This window comes from Hippoglossus stenolepis, chromosome 1, assembly GCF_022539355.2.
Source record: "Hippoglossus stenolepis isolate QCI-W04-F060 chromosome 1, HSTE1.2, whole genome shotgun sequence".
NCBI lineage: Eukaryota > Metazoa > Chordata > Actinopteri > Pleuronectiformes > Pleuronectidae > Hippoglossus > Hippoglossus stenolepis.
In genome coordinates this window covers 29,610,161-29,628,953 of record NC_061483.1, presented here as the reverse complement: position 1 = coordinate 29,628,953, position 18,793 = coordinate 29,610,161, and the positions used below count along the sequence as shown (strand labels likewise).

General features: G+C 41.4%; 1 protein-coding gene across 1 annotated transcript in view; it reads right to left on the bottom strand.

The window, feature by feature from the left end:
* Nucleotides 1-214: 214 nt before the first annotated feature.
* chsy1 (chondroitin sulfate synthase 1) overlaps nucleotides 215-18,793 on the bottom strand; it is a 57,539-nt gene continuing 38,960 nt past the window's right edge. Inside the window, exon 3 of the mRNA XM_035156513.2 lies at nucleotides 215-3,363. Coding sequence (XP_035012404.1) covers nucleotides 1,771-3,363 — 1,593 coding nt within the window. The 3' untranslated portion in view covers nucleotides 215-1,770. The remainder of the gene's footprint in view (nucleotides 3,364-18,793) is intronic.

The following is an 18,793-nucleotide window of genomic DNA, read 5'->3' as shown; positions in this document are numbered from 1 at the left end:
TGAACTGTAGGGGTTGGGTTTGATACTGTAATTATCGTCCATATTTTATTAACATAAGTTCGTTAAAAAAGACAAGTGTAAGTGCAGTTGCATTCTCTTAGCACTGTGGTTTTCATCTCCTAAGTCATTTTTCTTTTTTCTGTTTCTGTGATGACCATCATCCTGGCAGGTGATAACTGAGAATGAAAAATACCACAAAAGCAGCAGATGTTGATACTTTTCTCCCCATTTTATTTCTTAAATAGAAAACATTGTCCAGTGGGACAGGGTTGAAAGAACAAATATTACAAAAGTCAAAGAAAAAAACAAAAATAAGATGACAGCACAGTCATTGATCCTGTTACTTCAGTCTTAAAATCAGCCTTTCTTCTTGTTGCAATGCTGGAAAAGGAGCATTAACCTGATCGAGTGCTACAACGTACAGTACCTGCCCGTGAGGAACTCAGGCACGAACGGGACAGTGAATCAGGTCTTTCACAAGGAAATGTTACCACCCTCATACCTGCAACACAGCACCAGACCGTGGGATTTCATATTGCAGCTCATGGAATCAGCTCTGACTTAGACTGGGACCAGCCACAAGACATTTTTTTTATTATTATTCAAAAATAAAAAAAAGTAATTTATAGAGAGATGGCGATGTGTGACATGAGCTGAACAACCAGAGCGCTGCTCCCATTTCAACCCACTGGATTAAAGGACAGACTGGTTCCCGCTTCAGCCATCAGAAAGGCCTGGGCTAGTTAGAGCTTTTGTGTTTACTCTCCATTATGCAGCCAGTTTCATGTTTGTGCCTGCAAAACACCACCCAGCCGCCCACACTCACACAGACGAACACACACACGCACACGCACACACACACACACACACGCGCGCGCGCAGGCAACATGACACCTAAAGCAAACTGTGCAAAAACTCTTTGGTGATGATGAGTTTAGGAAAAGGTACATGAAATAAAAAACTATCCCACAGCTGACATGGTTATACAATCTTTCCAATATACATATTTAAACAGTCAGATAGTAGAAAATGGAGCCTGCAAAATTCAATAAATTAGACAGCAAAAGATGAATTGTAGATATCAAATCCAGCAGTTGGGTTCACAGAAATTAATAATAAAGAAAAATACAAAAACAGTAACAGTGTTATGTTGTATTAACGAAACTTTAAAAGCAAATGGAAGAGAAAACCATTGTAAATCAAAGGAATCTAATAAAAATGGCCCTTAGTAATTACTCACATAGCTGTAATTGGACTTTTCATTGATGAAATGTTTGGAATCAGTCTTTTGTAAACATTCACAATCAAGAGTTGAGTCAGTTTTTCGAGCACTGCTGGTCTGAAAGTACATAGACACACGTTCATCTGTTTTCTGCGAACAAGACAAATGGAGTATTTATCACCCTGGCGGTGCACTTCACTGAGGTACACACTAATGAGCCCTGCCTCTGCTTCTCCCATAGCCCTGACAGATAACATGTAACAGGCTGGAAGAGCCTCTGGCCCCCTTTGTAATCAGGCTCATACAAGAATATCCGTTAATATTCCTTCAATCAACAATCAAAGCCTGTGCTTCCATACAAGGGCCCAGACTGCTTCTATGAATTGTTTGTCGTGGCGTTTCTGTTCATTTTCTTAAAAAAAAATTCAAAAGATATCCATGTTAAGTCTTTCGTTTCAGTAAAAAATAAATTAGGTAGTGAAAACACCACTAAGAAGAGGAATTCAGCACAGAGAATATTCACGATCAGTTTATAAGACTCTTAATCTTCACACAGTCCTAACTGAGCCGTTATTGCTCGCCAGTCTCCTGAAGCTGAGGTCGTTCTTCTCCAGCCAGAGTTCTGCCAGCTGCTGGGTGGAGCCGTGCGATGAGGCTTTGGAGCCCAGGCACATCTTATATTGCTTCGCCTCCAAGTTGGGGTCACATACGACCGGGTGGTGGACGTGTACTATCCCCGTATCCGTACTTCTGAACAACTTAATCCCTGACTGGACAAACTTGTTAAAAAGGTCCACGTCCTCCAATCCCCACCCCTGTATGGAGGTATCAAAGCCTCCTGCTTTGACCAAGTCTCCCTTGTAGACGCAAACAATTCCAAAGCCGTAGTTCCTCCACAGGCCTGTCTTGGATGTGAAGACGTAGTGGTTGTTGCTGGGGACCTTTCCAGCATACACCACTTTAGGGTCGTACTGGCTGAAGATGATGGGGAAGTAGCTCTGCTCCCCCAGGGCGGTGTTGACCCGACATCGCTTGAGGAAGTCACTGGTGAAGAGCAGATCAACGTCACAGTAGAAGAGCAGCGAATCATTAGAGAAATGTAAGGAACCCACTTCCAAAGCCAGAGCCCTGGAAAAAGAGCCAGTAACAGGTTTTATCTCCATCTCGGCTCGGGGATACTTCATGTGATACTCCCTCATGAGCTCCACCTGCTTCACCCGCTCTGTGTTGTTGTCTGTACTGAAGAGCAGAATCAGTAGCTTGACGTTCTGGTTGGGGATCAGGCAAACTCTTTCAAAGTTGGCCATGAAGCGTACAAAGATGTCATAACGTCCCGACAGAGGTACCAAGATGTTCACTTTCTTCTCTTTTGGTTCCCTCTGGTCCTGGCCAGAGGTGGCAAGTTTAAAGGGCACCAGCATCTTGAGGGAGTTGGACAGAAATGAGAGGGAGTCTGACTCCTTGTTAATGTGGCTGGCCAGAGCTCTGGCATCCATCTCCTCCTCCTCTCTGAACTGGATCTGGCTGAAGGTCTGCTGCAGGTAGGCGTGCCTCCTCACAGGAACAGTCATGGTCTTTCCTTTGTGCTTCTTGTACAACAGCAGCAGATCTAGCACATACTCTGCCCCATATAAAGGGTTGACCCTCCGGTAGCCATACTGGATTTCTTTGAAATCAATGACCCGGCCCCGCGTCTTGGCATTAGCGTTAATCATCTCCATCACTTGCATGATGATGTCATCCAGGGCCTGTCTTTGGGAGGAATCCATCCCACGGCGGGGTGGCTGACCGTCAGATGCTGAGTACAGGTACTTGCCCGTCAGGAACTCCCACTCCAGAACCTCCTCTCTCTGTCGTGGGTGGAAGCGCATAAATGAGGGCGGCATGCCGAGCTGGAGGTCATCTCGGCTGGGCTCAGCTGCTCCGTAGCGTCCCATCTGGACGATCTCCCGGTGGAGCTCAATGGTTCGGTGGCGCAGGTCTGCAATCTTGCGGCTGAGCATGTAGCTGTGTAAGCGATACTGGTAGGGAGGGTTCTTGTTGGGGTGGAGGGTGATGGCGCGATGGATCTTGCTGTTGTGGAGATCTCGTATGTAACCCTTCTTGTTTGGTTCATAGTTCTCGTAGAACAGCTGCTGCATCTGTAGAGACAGGAGACACTAGTGTTAGCTTCTTGTACATTTGGAACAATGGAAGTTCAAGATTGTTTTTGTGCGGTCAGCCCAAACAGTTTTGAACATACTTCAAGACATTTTTCTAACACATACCATGAAGTCGACTTGCTTTATTGAATTTTAGCTTGAAAATGTTGTTCAAAACTGGGGATTCGTTTAATCAGTGACAGACGTTATAAAAACATTTAATTATTGTTTTGGTTCCGATAATAAAAGGTAAGAGAGTAATAACATCCATAATATGGAGCTTTAGGGATATTTTCATCTTGGCCTTTGCTCCCCCTTCCTCTTTGTGTCACTGCAGGAAATTGACTTGAGTCAGTGATGGAGATGTTAGGTGTCTTAAAGTTCAATAAACTCCTCCAGTAAGGAAGACAACATGAGCAATTTATCAAACAAGCACAATATAAACAGTAATACAACCAATTTGCCGGCAGGCAAAACCCTCCTCATCCATAGCTGGTTTGTATTGCAAACTCATTTAGCATGTAAAATCAAGCTGCTATATGAACAAGCTCAAATTTGTAAGATTGGAGCCCACATGGCTATCCGTCAGAAAATTAGCTGAATTCTTGTCAACCTCGAGCCTGAGATCGACCCGTCCCTGCTGCTGCCATCACTAGCGCCTGTCCAGTCTCCTCACATCAGCAGCAGCAGCAGGAGGGAGGAAAGAGAAGAGGATGGATGATGACACAAGGCTGTTGGCCCCGCTTTGTAAAACGCTCACACATTCTCTTCTGAATGGACTTCAATGTCTTAAGGTAACCCCTCATTATTCTAACTGTGTGTAAACAATGTTTTGTATTGCTTATACAGGCTTTTTAACAAGGAGAAAGTAGCAATTTACATTATTGAAAAATAATATAAGGTTATTACAAACAAATTCAAAATAAATAAATATATTCCATAACCTCACTAAAATGTATTCTCCTCTTTACATTTTTTGCATTTGTGAGATCAGTTATTGTTATCTGGCCTGGAATTCCATATCAGTGCATCTCTAACCTAACACACTGCACAATGTGGGCTTATGTGCATGTAAACACACTTGAGCTTAACTAATATTCTCATGTATTCTGCTGATGCAAACTCCAAATTAAGAGTGTTTCGGACAGCACCACTGCTGACAACAAGTGAGTGTGTGAGTGCTAACGGCAGACCTGCTGGAGCTTTACAAACCTACTGTTCCTCAAATTGCAGGAGGCGGAAAGTGTGAACACAGGGACAGCTGTTTGGGAGCTGCTGGCAGGATCTAAACAGTGGTCAAGAAGGCTGGGTTTGTGTCGTTGCCTCCAAATGAAGGGAGCATCAGAACGGCTGCAGCCCCTAGAGAGTCTAATTTGAGAGGAAGGTTCTGGAATGCAGCCACAAGCCTGATCCTCAGGGAAAAGCAATACGAGGAATGAGACAGGACGTGCCTAAGAGCTATGGAAAATGATACCTGAAGCCGAATACGATCGCAGGAACTGCCAGAGTAACTCTTTGCTTTTCCATGGCTTTAACCTGTGTCCCTCTGTACCTGAGGGAAGCCAGCCTGCCAGTCAAAACACACTGTAACCTTGTCATTAATGGAAGTCACTGAGCTTAGCTGTGCCTACAGAGGTGAGGGGTCAGCCTTTACTTCAAAAACCAGGCTGCAGCATGTGCAATAACTATCCAAAACTCCACTGTAGTATTCCTTCAAACAGAAAGCACTACCTGCAGGTTTATCAGACAATATCTGTGTGGACACATTTTTGGTCAAGGAATACACAACTTTTGGCAGCTTCATCTATTTGATAGTGTCATGTGGTTTTTTGTCACACATAGGTGACTTTTATGTCAATGCTGCTTACGGCATTTATAGAAAGAGCTGCCTGCTCCCACGCTATTTGGCATTTGATATGTGAAAGGAACAGAGAGAAGGAGAAAGACAGAGGTGACTTCTAAATGTTATGATGGCCAAGAAAAAGAGTTTCTTTTTTCTGACCTCCTAGGCTTATGGGATGACCAATGAAGTCACGAGAGCTTGTGAGTGCGGGGATCCTCTCACCACTTTTCTTCACATTTCTATATTTAACCTAAGCAACTTCTGCTGCCTTTTATAATATCTGACACAAGCACTGAATTAGAGGGAAATAGTTTAGGACTTAATACCTGTTTGCTCAAGTGCTGTAAGTATGTAAATTCCTTTGCTGTATATTCATATATTCATCCAAGCAGCTGCCATGGGAATACACACTGAAAATATATGGACTGTTGGATTATGACTGTGCTTGTGCGAGGGATGTGAATTTTGTCATTGATCGGACTAGTTTGCAATTTTTCGTGGGTTAAATAAACTGATACTGAGCATAACAGAAGATGATTGAGATTATAATTGGTGATAAACAGTATAAGTATTAATTAACTCTAAAGATAAAATCATTTGAAAACATGTCACTCCCTGTCTGTGTATGTTTAAGCTTGTGCTGCTGCAGCCTTTGCTTGTGCTTCCAGCTGCTGCCACCTGCCTCCGCCTAGATTTCTTTTATTCATGGGACAAAGGGTGACAGTGTTTCCCTGCCTTTCCCACAGTATTTTCCCAGGCAGTTCAGCTGATAGTGATGCGGGGGAAGCGCTATGTGCCGGCTCAGACTGTATCCAGCAGGTTAACACCAGTGGTCATCAGCTGACAGCCAATTGGTCAGGATGTTTATCTCCCTCCTGTGGCTTCGCCGTCGTTAGCAAGCCTCCTAATTATATGACCTCCACACCTGCGGTCACCACTGCAACCTACGACTCATTAGCGCAATTTATTCACAGTCATTGACCTCACAACAGAAACTAGAATGGTTCTCTAACAAAAGAAAGACAAAGGTAAGTCACAAGTTAGAAGCTGGCGATTGGGGTGATAGGCAGAAGGGCTACTCTAAGATCTCAAACTCAGAACTGAACTCATTTTTAATAAGTACTGTATAATAAATTATATTTGAGACAACCACGGACAGAATCAGGAAGGACACTGCAGATCTACGTGTTTATGTGTTTTCAGTTTGGTAATAACATAATCCACCACCATATGTCCCCACTACCCCATTACGTAAACCATACTTTTAACTGAGTCAATAAAAACACAATAATCAAAACAAGCAGGAGAAACAGTATTATCAAACCAATAACACAGCAAATGACAAAGTTATCTGAAGTGAAGGGAGAAGCCAAACCAATGAACACAACAAGAGTCTGTGCTGTGATTACATTGGTGAAATGATACCATTATCCTGCAGGGGTTCAGGCCCTAAATAAAAACTGCTCCACACCATAAGCACATGCATGGAAATTCATTCTCTGCAGAGAATCGCTCCTCAGTCTGGCAACCCTCAAGACTCACCCAGGACATCCTGCTGGAGGAAACCAAAGACCATCTTGGTTTACTATTTAATACATATTAGACACAGGAAAGATGATCTGTGACTGGGATTGGTTCCCTGAGTACTTCCTCCTTGCTGTTAAGTTCAACTTCAAAGTGTTTTTTCAATGTTCTCCTCAGTATTCAAGTAAGGTGTGCCACAACAACTACATGACATCATTTTGAGTGTGCTGCCTGGGTGTTTTCTTACTAATGGAGTCCACAAACCTTTTGAAAATCAATGAACCATATATTTTCTAAAATCCTCCATCCAAGTCTTAAAGTGCTCTAACTGTCATTCGCATGCAATACCACTGTCGGCGAGATTTGTAACTCCTACAACTTTACAACACGATTAGCCTTATTGCCAAGTATAGAAAAAAACTTGCTCAATGGGAACAATGAAAAACGTTCAATCGTCTATGGCAGTCAAAGACACTGTTAAAATGTGTAAAACCTGTAGAAAACAGAATTTACATTAGAACTGAAATAGAAAAGTTGAAAGATAATTTTTGCCAGGACAATTAAATTATCTCAAAATGAAATTAAGTTGTCATTAAGTGACAGAATAAACGTCTTAAAGGTTTCCCTTTACTTGGAATGTCCAGGCACTCCAATAATCTCACACATCCAGATCTGTTTACTGGGAATGGTTAATACCACTCAGCCTGTGAAAACAGTTGTGTAATATCTTTGTTGGATGACTTTTGTCAAGTCTGATAAAATGACCCCTGATGATGTCATTGTGACATCATAAGGGTTATATATGGCTTGTTCGTCAGGACTACACATTTATAACAGAAAGCTTGCTATATTTGGTTTCTAAAAGACAAGGGTGTTGACTGATGAAAATATGCTATTGAGTTGCATAAATATAGTGATTAAGGATTAAAAGTCAGTATACCTCAGCTGCTGCTGCTTCAATCTTAACCATTCTTTTCGTAATCTGTCTACTGAGTCCCCTAACTTTGTGAAAGTCCAGCACCAAATTGCTGGAGTACATCTTTAAAATGTATGGTTAAAAATTACAGATATTCAGAGTCTGTTTCTTAGTCTTTAATAAGAAAAACTGTTAACATCAAGAACAAGCAGTGATCAGCCAGTGTTAAATGACTAGCAGACACCCACCAACACAAAACACAATGTGCACGTGTTTGGATGTACATACTGTTGCAGTAAGGGGGGTATGTAAGGGCAGTGGAAGTGAAGCCTGAGGCTCAGTCCGAGCAGAGGGTGAGAGCAGAAGAGCAGCATGGCTGCCACTCTGGCTGGGTTTAATCTGCGGGACAATAGGCTGTGCCTGCCTCTGAACGGGCCATGCAAATCTAATTGGAGACAGCATTATACTGCTGTAATTGGTTGCTCTGTAAACGAGGGTGGTCTGTCCAAACTAATTTCTTAACTCCAGGAAAAGCTTCTTACACATAAGGCAGCTCAACAATAGGTCTGGTATTGATCTCTCTGATGGGATGATGTTGTACAACCAACAGCATCATGACACCAGATGACTTTATCACCATTAGCCATGTAACCTGTGTGTAACTGGTGGTGAGTGAGACTGTACAGTCCACATAGAACTGTTCATTTAGACTGTCAAGCTGAGCTCTAAATCAAAATTAGAAGTGCATCAATTCAAATCTTAACCTACAGATTCTTGGTGGTACATGAATAAACTGATCATGCTAAATGTGTGGTGACAGCGTAGGGAAATGAAATGGTTCTGCTGGCTGAGAGTAGAACCAGGGACCTACAGGTCAAGCTGTATTCACCCATGTGCCCTTCAGGTGGCTCCTACAGAGAATTTGGAAACACCCTGGTGCCAAACAGAGACTGGAATTCTTCCACAAGTTATGCATAAAAGCTAATATATAAAGTGAAACCTTAACAAAATGATCAGCAATGTTCTGTGCTGCCATGCAAGATAAAATAAAGAGTGTTCATTCAGTGAGATCGACGACTGCTGTCTGTGCTTTCCTACTTGTTTCTGTTCTGTGAGGGCTTCATGGTGGAGAACAGTTTTTTGGGGAGTTCTTCATTATCTGATTTGAGGGTCTAAGGTGCAGAGGGTGTTTTATGCTGTACACATTATGAAGCCCCTTTAAGTCAAACCTGTTTTCTGATATTGGGCAATACAAATCAAATTTGACTTGACTTGCATTGGTGGGTGTGTGATGATTCATGTACCAGTGATTGAAAGAAATATGATTCTGAATTCCCAATTATGTTAAGAGCAGGGATGTGTTACTACATGCAGAGCTAATGACCATGTGAATGCGGCCCCACATTGAAAAGGTGTCATGTGGGAGGAGGTTAGGAACTTGAGAAAGGTTTGACTTAATGTTAATGTTACGACAAGTAGGAGCATCAACCAGTCATGATCATTTTGATTCCCTTATGACACAGAAGGTTGCAGTGCAACGTGAAATAAATGACAAAGAATAGAGCTTCATGGTGTGGACATTATATTTGTGCTTCTTCTTTGCAAAGCCTCATTTAAGAACTGTTCTCTTAAACTGCATGGTTTTAGCACAAAGCAATTACAGACTTTATTTACTTTAGAACTGTTCCAAATGTTGTTTTCATGTCTGTGTTAAACTACAAAATGTATTTTTATATGTTCTGTAACATTTTGTGACAAACAAGAGATCCTGTGGTTCTAGGCTTTAATTTAGCAGAAGTGCCTTAGTTGTCCAGTCATTTTAAAGACAGCGTGGCCAATCCAGTTCAAAACATGGACAAAAAAGCAGGGTCAAATTATTTTGAAGTAGATAGAGAAATCTAATATCTGAGAAGAGAGATTGCGTTGAAATGATTGCGGGCAGCATGAGAATAGAGGAGATACTGGAGGCTGAGGCCTGAATTTGATGAACCAAACCAAACAAAAACATGGCGCAGTTCAAACAGAGCTAGGTCAGGATATTGGAAAGACAACAGGCAAGATATGAGAACAAAAATCAAGTGTCTCACACTGAGAAATTCATCGTAACTGGCCAAAAGGTAAAAATATTTTATTTGAACTGAAAATATTTGTATCTCCTCTAGGATTTAGAGGAGCTACGGCTTCTGATTTCCCTTCATTCAGCACATAAATACAAAAAGCATTGTAGAGAAATGCAATTGTTTCCTTCTCAGTATGCTTCGGATTACATCAGCAGAGCTAGTGTTAAAACGTACATCACGTACATGATTTATTTTCTAAATCAGTTTTTTAAAAGAAAGCCGCAGTGTGGGCAGGCAGGCTGTGGTGCTGTTCAGGAGAAATGCCGTTAGGGATATGACACAAGCACTGACATGTTCCTGTCAGTTCACTGCAGCACAACCACAGGTATCCACTTCCTCACTTTATCTAACATCCTGCTGCACTACACTGTCTCAACTGCACCCATCTACCTATCCATTCTCTGTGTTGCTTTGTCTCATCCAGGTTAGTGGTGCTGCTGGTGACTATTGTGTTGACCGGCAGCATAATAAAATAGCACAGAGTAAAATCACAGTGTTAAGTAGCACAAGTTCTCAGAGGGAAACAGTTATCATTTTATGTTAGTACATAAAACCTTTGACAGCTGAATTTACTATTGATTTCCTTCTCTCCACAGTCATGTTGGATCACCACTGGTCGTGATGATTCAACACCTTGGCAGTGATCCCCAGTTTATAGACCAGCTAGAGAAATGTCTACTGGGAAACTGAGTAACACCACCCCCTCCTCCAGCAGCTACACACTCCACTGTTTCCACACTGGCAAACCTCTGTTTATTTTGAGTGAGGGATTGTTTCCTTTACCTTAAACCTCAACTTTCACAGTTATGTAGTGTGTTACGTATGTAGGATTTCAGGTCTTAAATTATGTAGAAATTTAACTAATTTAATTCATATAACTTTGCCTATAAATGTATCTGACAGCCTGCAGGAGGTAGAATAAGACTTTTAAACATTAGCATTTGTACATTATATTCAGTACATTAAGATGTTAAGACTGTATGATATTGTATGTTGTGTCAGTTAATGTAACAGATGTGTTATATCTTCAGTAAAACAAATCAAGCTCTGGGCTCAGTACCACAGACAGTTTAGGGAAAGTATTGAGAGACATACTAATACATTGATGGATTCTGTTAATTGTATTCTGGAGTAATTTGAAATGGGCGTGGAAAAATGGCTCAACAGCGCCATCTAAGGAAAAGCCCCTCAGTTAGCTTTCACCGATCTTCACAAAAATCGTAGCCCAGGTGTATCATGACCAGACAAACAAAAAAGGTCAGAGGTGCAATTGGAAAAAAGCAACAGGAAGCCCGCCATTTTGACTTTAGTGGCCATATTGGCCATTTTCCACATTTTTACTTTGATGTACTTGTCCCAGGGCTTTCATCAGATCAACTTCATATGGAAATGCGTGTCATCACAACAAGATGGAGATGAAAACTACCTCAAAGATCGATTTTTCGTTACACGGTGTGACCGTGGCGTGGCGTCAAAGTTTGCGCTTTAATTAGGGCCCGAGCACCTCCGGTGGGAGGCCCTGTTGTATTTCAAAGGATTTGTATTTCCCTTTTGGGGCTTTTTCAGGGCCTAGACATGCTCAAATTGTTACCAAAGTTTGCAGGGAATTCAAAACCCCAAAAAGTAATTGTATTCTGGAGTAATTTGAAATGGGCGTGGAAAAATGGCTCAACAGCGCCATCTAAGGAAAAGCCCCTCAGTTAGCTTTCACCGATCTTCACAAAAATCGTAGCCCAGGTGTATCATGACCAGACAAACAAAAAAGGTCAGAGGTGCAATTGGAAAAAAGCAACAGGAAGCCCGCCATTTTGACTTTAATGGCCATTTTGGCCATTTTCCACATTTTTACTTTGACGAACTTGTCGTAGGGCTTTCATCAGATCAACTTCAACTTCTGGGAATGTCATCTCAACAAGATGGAGATATAAACTACCATGGTATATTTGATTTCATCACACGGTGTGACCGTGGCGTGGCATCAAAGTTTGATTACACGCCATCAAAACATGAGGTTCTGTATCTCGGACATATTTGGTCCAATCGAGTCCAAACTAGACATGTAAGACAAGACTCCCGGCCTGATGACATCTACACAGAAATCATGACTTAAAATCACAGCGCCACCTGCTGGCTACAGGAAGTGACATGTTTGATACTTTGATGCACTGCTCCTGGCTGCTTAACAATATACAGCTCAAATGAGCTGAGACAAGTCATTGGACCATGGTCAGAATTGTGACATTTCCTCAAACCGTGTAAACATTGCGGTGCGGCGAAGGATCATCCTTCACCAAAGGACACGATGTTGTCATAACTCCAGTGTGCATAGTCCTATCACTACCAAACTTCTGTCACATGATTAGAGTCCAAGCCTGAACAGCTCTGTGTCAATATTTCCTCAGTGTCATAGCGCCACCTACTGGCAACAGCAAGTAAGCTTTGTTTTACAACCATCATTCGATTTACATAAAATTTTCACAGTGTGATGTGCAATTGATAGCGTGGACCGTAATGAGCAATTAGCAGGCAAGGATCGACATCGCTCGGCGGACGCAGGAAGTGAAGCATTTGTCCTTGCCGCAGTGCGCAAAACACATGCAACGCAGAGACGTGCGCTTGGTCATTGATCGCTCTCTCCACTAACCGCAACAGGCCTCAACATGCCTGTGCTCGGGCCCGTTAGTGCTACAACCTAGCCCTAGTATTACATTGTCTCCTTTTATAGTGTCTGCAGAAAAGCTTGCACATTTGCAATCCATCATTAGTGTAATTAGCATATATTAGCTCAGAGGGGTAACTTGGCTTGTTTACTATATTGTGAGAACATCACTGTAACTCTGAACATCCTGCCAAACCCTGTTCAAACATCTGGCAGTATAATAAAGCTTTGCTTGAAAGTCTATATGAAAATAAATCCGATATCAGACTGTGATGACTTCGGTCAGGTGAGGTGTTGTAAATCACAATAAGATGATGACCACCTCGAAAGAGCACTGCCGTGGGAAATGAGGTGTTATTACTCCACCAAGCTCAGAGCACAAATAAAAGGGGAAATATGAAAAGACCATTTGTGTTCACTAAGATTTGGACAGTGATATTTCATGTGAGCAGGGATGTGTTACTACATGCAGAGCTAATGACCGTGTGAATGCGGCCTCAAAATGAAAAGGTGCCATGTGGGAAGAGGTTAGGAAGTTAGGAAAGGTTTGACTTAATGTAAATGTTATGACATTTACATAGGAGTAGGAGCATCAACCAGTCATGATCATTTTGATTCCCTTATGACACAGAGGGTTTTCCCTGGCAGTGCAACGTGAAATAAATGACGAAGAATAGAGCTTCATGGTGTGTACAGTATATTTGTACTTCTTCTTTGGAGAGCCTCATTTAAAAACTGCTATTACTCCACCATGCTGAGAGCACCAATAAAAGGGGAAATATGAACAGACCATTTGGTTTGTGTTCACTAAGATTGGAAAGAACTGGGTGACAGGAAGAAGTAAAGGCCCTTTGTTCCCTCGGCCAGTCCCTCTGTCCAGATGCCTTCTTCAGCTCACACTCCAAGGTTGGGTTGAGAGATAAGCTCTGTTACTTTACTCACTTACAGAGGAGAGTGAAGTCAAGAAAGGGAAAACGGGTTTTTGATGAAGTGAATGAAGTCTTAGTTTTGAGAAATTAGACTGATCTCAAATTCTAACTCTGTTGGACTTTCTCTCTGAATTGACTTTAAGTTGGAAAACATTGCTATTGCATTTGAAAAACTAAAAAGAAAAACGTCTTTTCGTTAGTTCTTCATACGGTAAGTTAAAAAGAGTCCCTAAAAACATTTCATGAGCGAGGTTCCTCATTTGTAAGATATTGTTTTCTTCTTCAAAAGTTAATAATGAGCCAACGATCACAAGCTAAAACAGCTGCAGTTATGGAAATGAATCTAAGATAACACACACTATATCATCAACATCCATCCTGTCCTGATCCTCATGACTCAGTGTTAGGATCCCATAGATTTGATCAACAAGCAGCTTCTTATGATTTTTAGTTAACAATAAGATGCCAAGACCAAATCATCACTATCACTGTGTCTCTCTGATCAGCTCCGATGTCTGGCAGAAAACACGTAAATGAGAATAACTATGTTCAACTTGGCTGCATTACAACACAGTAGAGGAGACCACTGCAGAGAGGAACAGGAAAGAGGTTTAATGTGAGTGTATCATGCAGCAGCGGTGGCATGAGATTTTGACATTTGATCTGTGATTAACTATCATCACCAAACTATTTCTTCCTCACATAAGTAACAGACTGATGAGAAAATGAGAGCAGCTATAGGAAGAATTCAGCTGTATGAAAACACAATACAGATGATCAGAGAGGCCTTGGGGGAAGAACAGAGGTTTGACACACTGATGCTTCAAGTTCTTTCAAGACCTTTTTGGTCTTGAAAGAACTACCTCTGACTGTGAGGGAGATGTTTCACTGAGGTCAGACTGTGTGCACATAAATCAGTTAAATCCACAATAGAGGCTGCCGACTTTATTTGTCAGAACCATGTTTTTGAAAAGACCTGAACTCTCACTCTGCTGACTCAGACATCCACCACATCTTTTTTGATTGGTAAAATAATTAGTAAGCTGAACAAAGGTTAATGCTGTAGTCATTTTGAGTGTGCATCAAGGCACTCCATAAGCTCATATCAAGAAACCAAATGGCTGCTGGGAAAAGGAGGAAGGTTTAAAGATGTGGATTCCTCCAGCTACTCCCACAGATCTCCCCTGAAGCAGCAGATAACATTTCCCCAAAAAAAGAGCCTACAGATGTGAACTTTCTGATTGTGCTGAGTGTTTTTCATCATGACTTAAACTTTATCTCCTTCAAATCATGGAAAACAAAAAAGGGTTGTACAATTGTTATTTTTCATAATTATAAAATAATACATTAAAATGACATGTTTGTCTGCAGCAAAAATATGGCTCTCCTGAACGAAGGTTTCATATTCTCCGGCTCTGTGTGAGTATGTGTGTGTCCTGCTGTGTTTGTTACACAAGACCATATGTTACATATTGTTGAAAAATAATTCAACTGCCCATTATTACAAGTTCATTTCAGGTTTCAGTTGCAGATATGAGCCCGGCAGATTAAGATCCAGCACGGCAACGACAGCATAGAGCAGTGGCTCATAGATCTGGTGGGCTGACACAGACAGGGACACGATAAGGCTTCATCCGCCCATCACAACCAAACATCCTCCCACCTGGGGGACTTATGCGAGTCCTCACCAGATGTCAGCATCTGGTGACCATGGCCTTACCCTAAGTCTAACCCTAAGTGAAATGAAAAATAAATTTTCCAAGTTTTAGGACTGTGTACACGTGTTAATTGTCCTAATATTTCTTGTTGCATGTGTTAAATATGTGAGTTTTTTTCAGAATTCTTCCCATCTTCCTGTAGTAATATTTTTGATGACTCATCTTGAGATTTTTGATTTGATTGGCACTGTCATAGTAGGAGGTGAATGTAAATCCCAATTTAAAACCCATGCTCTCCTCCTTCAGGTCTAAAAAGGCAGGTGAGGCAGGTGTGGAGGGATGTGAAGAGGTCGACTGTATCATATCTGCATCTTTCAGCTCTGTATGTGCTGAACTTATTAAACTATCACATCTGCAGGATTTAAATCTATCTCCTAAACCCTGCCCACATATTAAGTTCCATGGGAAAATATGTCACATAACTGAAGTTAAAGACCTTCTGACCATCTGCTTCACTGTGCCTTAAGCATAGCAGTTTCTCTTTTAATTAACTTGTGCCAAAATGGAATCTTGCTGATGGACAGACGGGTTATCAGTGGAGAACTGAGGGACAGCTGATATCATATCCGAAACAACAACAGAGAGCTTTTGAGAAAATGAAAAACATAGAAAGCTTATCTCTAAAGTTCCAGTTAATGATGCAGCAACAGCTCACCCTACCATTACTAACATCATCTGTACGTATAGGATACCACACCAATGTTTTCATGGTTCAGTCTGAAACTCTGAATAAAAAGAGCCTTTGTCACAATATCATTATCTACAAATTAAGACCTGATGTCAGCTGTTCTACCTTTGGCAAAGAATTCACACACAAAGCTCAGACAACTGCCATAGAACAGACAGGAAAATCTCAAGAGCCTAAAAACTTAATTTGGAGCCATGGTTTAAATGTCTCTCTTTGTGAATCCCCTGCCCTCAGACACAAAGCCAAGCCCGTCTCGGCTACTGTAATGGCATCACATATCAAGTGTATCACAAAAGCACTGGATACAAGGATTTCTTCATGTCAGTTTGCATTTGTTGGAACTTGACGTTTTGGAAAACTAGTTGTGTTATTATAAATCAGCACCAGTCACAGCATGAGTGACTGCAGTGATGCCTGAGTGTGTGAATATGTTGTGCACACAGTGAACAGTTCTGCTGAAAGTGCAGTCATACACACAGAATGCAGGATGAGATGTGTAAAGCTATTTGTTCAAACTGGTCACACTAGCATTCTGTAGAGGGAGGAAAAACAAAAGAGGACAACAAAACCACAATGATCTCAACAAAGCAAAAGCAGAAATAGACACTTCCGTCTAGATAAGGCTGTGTTTTAACGGCTACCCTCCATTCAGCCAGTCTGATGCTTTATTTCACATCAACTAACTGAGGAACCAGAGTTAAATGAATATTCGGAATTAGGAAACTATTCCACATGACTTCTTCCACATCTCTTTTTAAAATTGTAACTTGTAGGCAGTTTGGGTGATAATTTCAAACCTGGAGAGTTGTTTACACTCTGTGATCAATTTACTGCTTAAACTGTCTGATTTGTTGTTACTGCATTCACAGATCTCAGCTTTAAACATGGTGACTACAGTGTCACTACTGTAAAAGAAACCATGGACGAAACAACAGAATTAAGACCCAGTTCACGATGACGTGATACTTTGACTATCCCTTAATATTCAACATACAGTTTTTGTCTCCCTTTGACTGTAAACTATTTAATTCCATTAAAATGAGAATAATGTAATGTTCAGTTCCGTTATCTTGTTGCTACACAGCAACAGAGAACTTACGGTATGGACATTGACAAAGCATTTTATGAACAAAACCAAAATGCTCAGAGAATCCACCAAAAGATCTGATGCCACACCATAGATCAACACAAACACCAAGAATCAAACAAACTCAAGAGGCTGATACACTTTCTTCTCGTGTTTAAGAAAACAAACTAAAATTATCCTGTCAAAGATAAACACATAAAGGCAAGTCCCTTAAGGAGGGGTCATTGGCTTTGCCTTGAAATGGGTTCTTCTGATGCTGGAGCTCTTACGCAGTACAAACACTTGTGTGGACTTTAGGGAGCAATCTGGTGTGGTGACAGTGAGAGGAGGGATAGCGGGTCATTCAGAAAGCCTGTCTTTAGTTCAGAGGCGGCATGATGTGGTGGAATCTTAGGACTCAGAACAGATACAATCAGTGGAGTGTGACAGGGGCAGCAGGCCAATGGGATGAGCCTCTCCTAGTCTGCACTCTGGCACCACAATACAGGGGATTCCACCTCCCTACCTCCTCTCTCTGAATATACCCTTCCCCTAAATTTACCAGTCCACTACCAGGAGAGGCCAAGTCCCTCCCATTCAGATCTCAGGTTGTCCAGAGAATAGCTTCACTTTTATGCGTGAAGCTCATTTTGAGGACTGTCACTTCATTTGAGTCCGATTTCACATATGAAACACAAAAATCTAATATAAATTTAGAAAAAATTGGTATTTAGCCCATATTCACAAATCACAATTTGTCTCATAGGGCCTAACAAGGTGTGACATCCTCTGCCCTTAACCCTCAACAAGAGTAAGGAAAAACTACCCAAAAAACCCTATTAACAGGGGAAAAACGTAGATGACAGTCACTCATCATGAATAGAAGAAGGCAGCAGCTGACAGCTGGTTCATTAATGTCTGTGTGCCTACAGAGAAGCTGACCATGGGAGGATCCGCAGCATGAACTCCTTTCTGACATCAAAGCAAAGGGCTAAATTAAAACCTTCCATAAAAGCGAAGGGAAAAACTACCCAATATTGGTCACATTTTTTTTCTTCTCTTTTTTTTTTATTGTTGAAGGTAATTATAGTCGTGTGGTGGGCAGCAGCATACTTGTGGAGTCCTGGTGGTCCGTGAAGCTATCATTTAGTGAACGCCGCCCAAGGAAGCTGGAGGAAGGACAGGAACAGGGATGTGGGTGTAGAAAAGCTTGGAGACAAGTGTTTCTACTCACACATCAGTGACAGAAAGTGAATATGTTTACGTAAACCTATAATCTGCACCTCAGTCCCTGCCCTAAACAATCCCTCCATTCCAAATTCAAATCTCTGAGGTGAGGAAGAGCAAGAAACAGCACTTGCTAAATATGTTGGAAGGCATGGTTACGTTTAGGAAACTCAAACTACTTGGATTAAGTTTGGGAAAGATCATGGTCATGGTAAAAAGTAACAGATCGTAAATGGAATTCGCATCGTGGTGAGTGCACAAGTCAGACAGTTCCGTCACGCTACTTTATCTTCGAAGAAAGTGTTCACGTGGCGATTAAGTCAAATTTAACCATTAATACTACAATTAAGGACTGTGATGCTTAGTATTGGAGCGCATTATATTTTATTGCCTTGCTTACGTGTATGTAAATGAGGTGGTGAAAATGTTAGAAACATCACAATGTACAGCCTGTCCCCTGGAAACAAAAAAATTAACAAGAAAAGTGGAAGTTTCAAAAACATTTGTTGTCACATGTTATTTTTCTGGTCATTTAGTGCATTTGCTACATGTTCAGGAAGCCTATGCACTTTTAAGGCAAGTACTGTACTGTTGAGTTTTCTACTACAGAGACCTGATAAAAAATGTTTCAAAAGACATCTGGGACTTTACTGCCAATTCTTAAATTAGAAAAGGACCCGAATAGTATAAATACACTTTCCTTAAATACATGACTCTTTTCTGGCTGCGAAACACCCTTT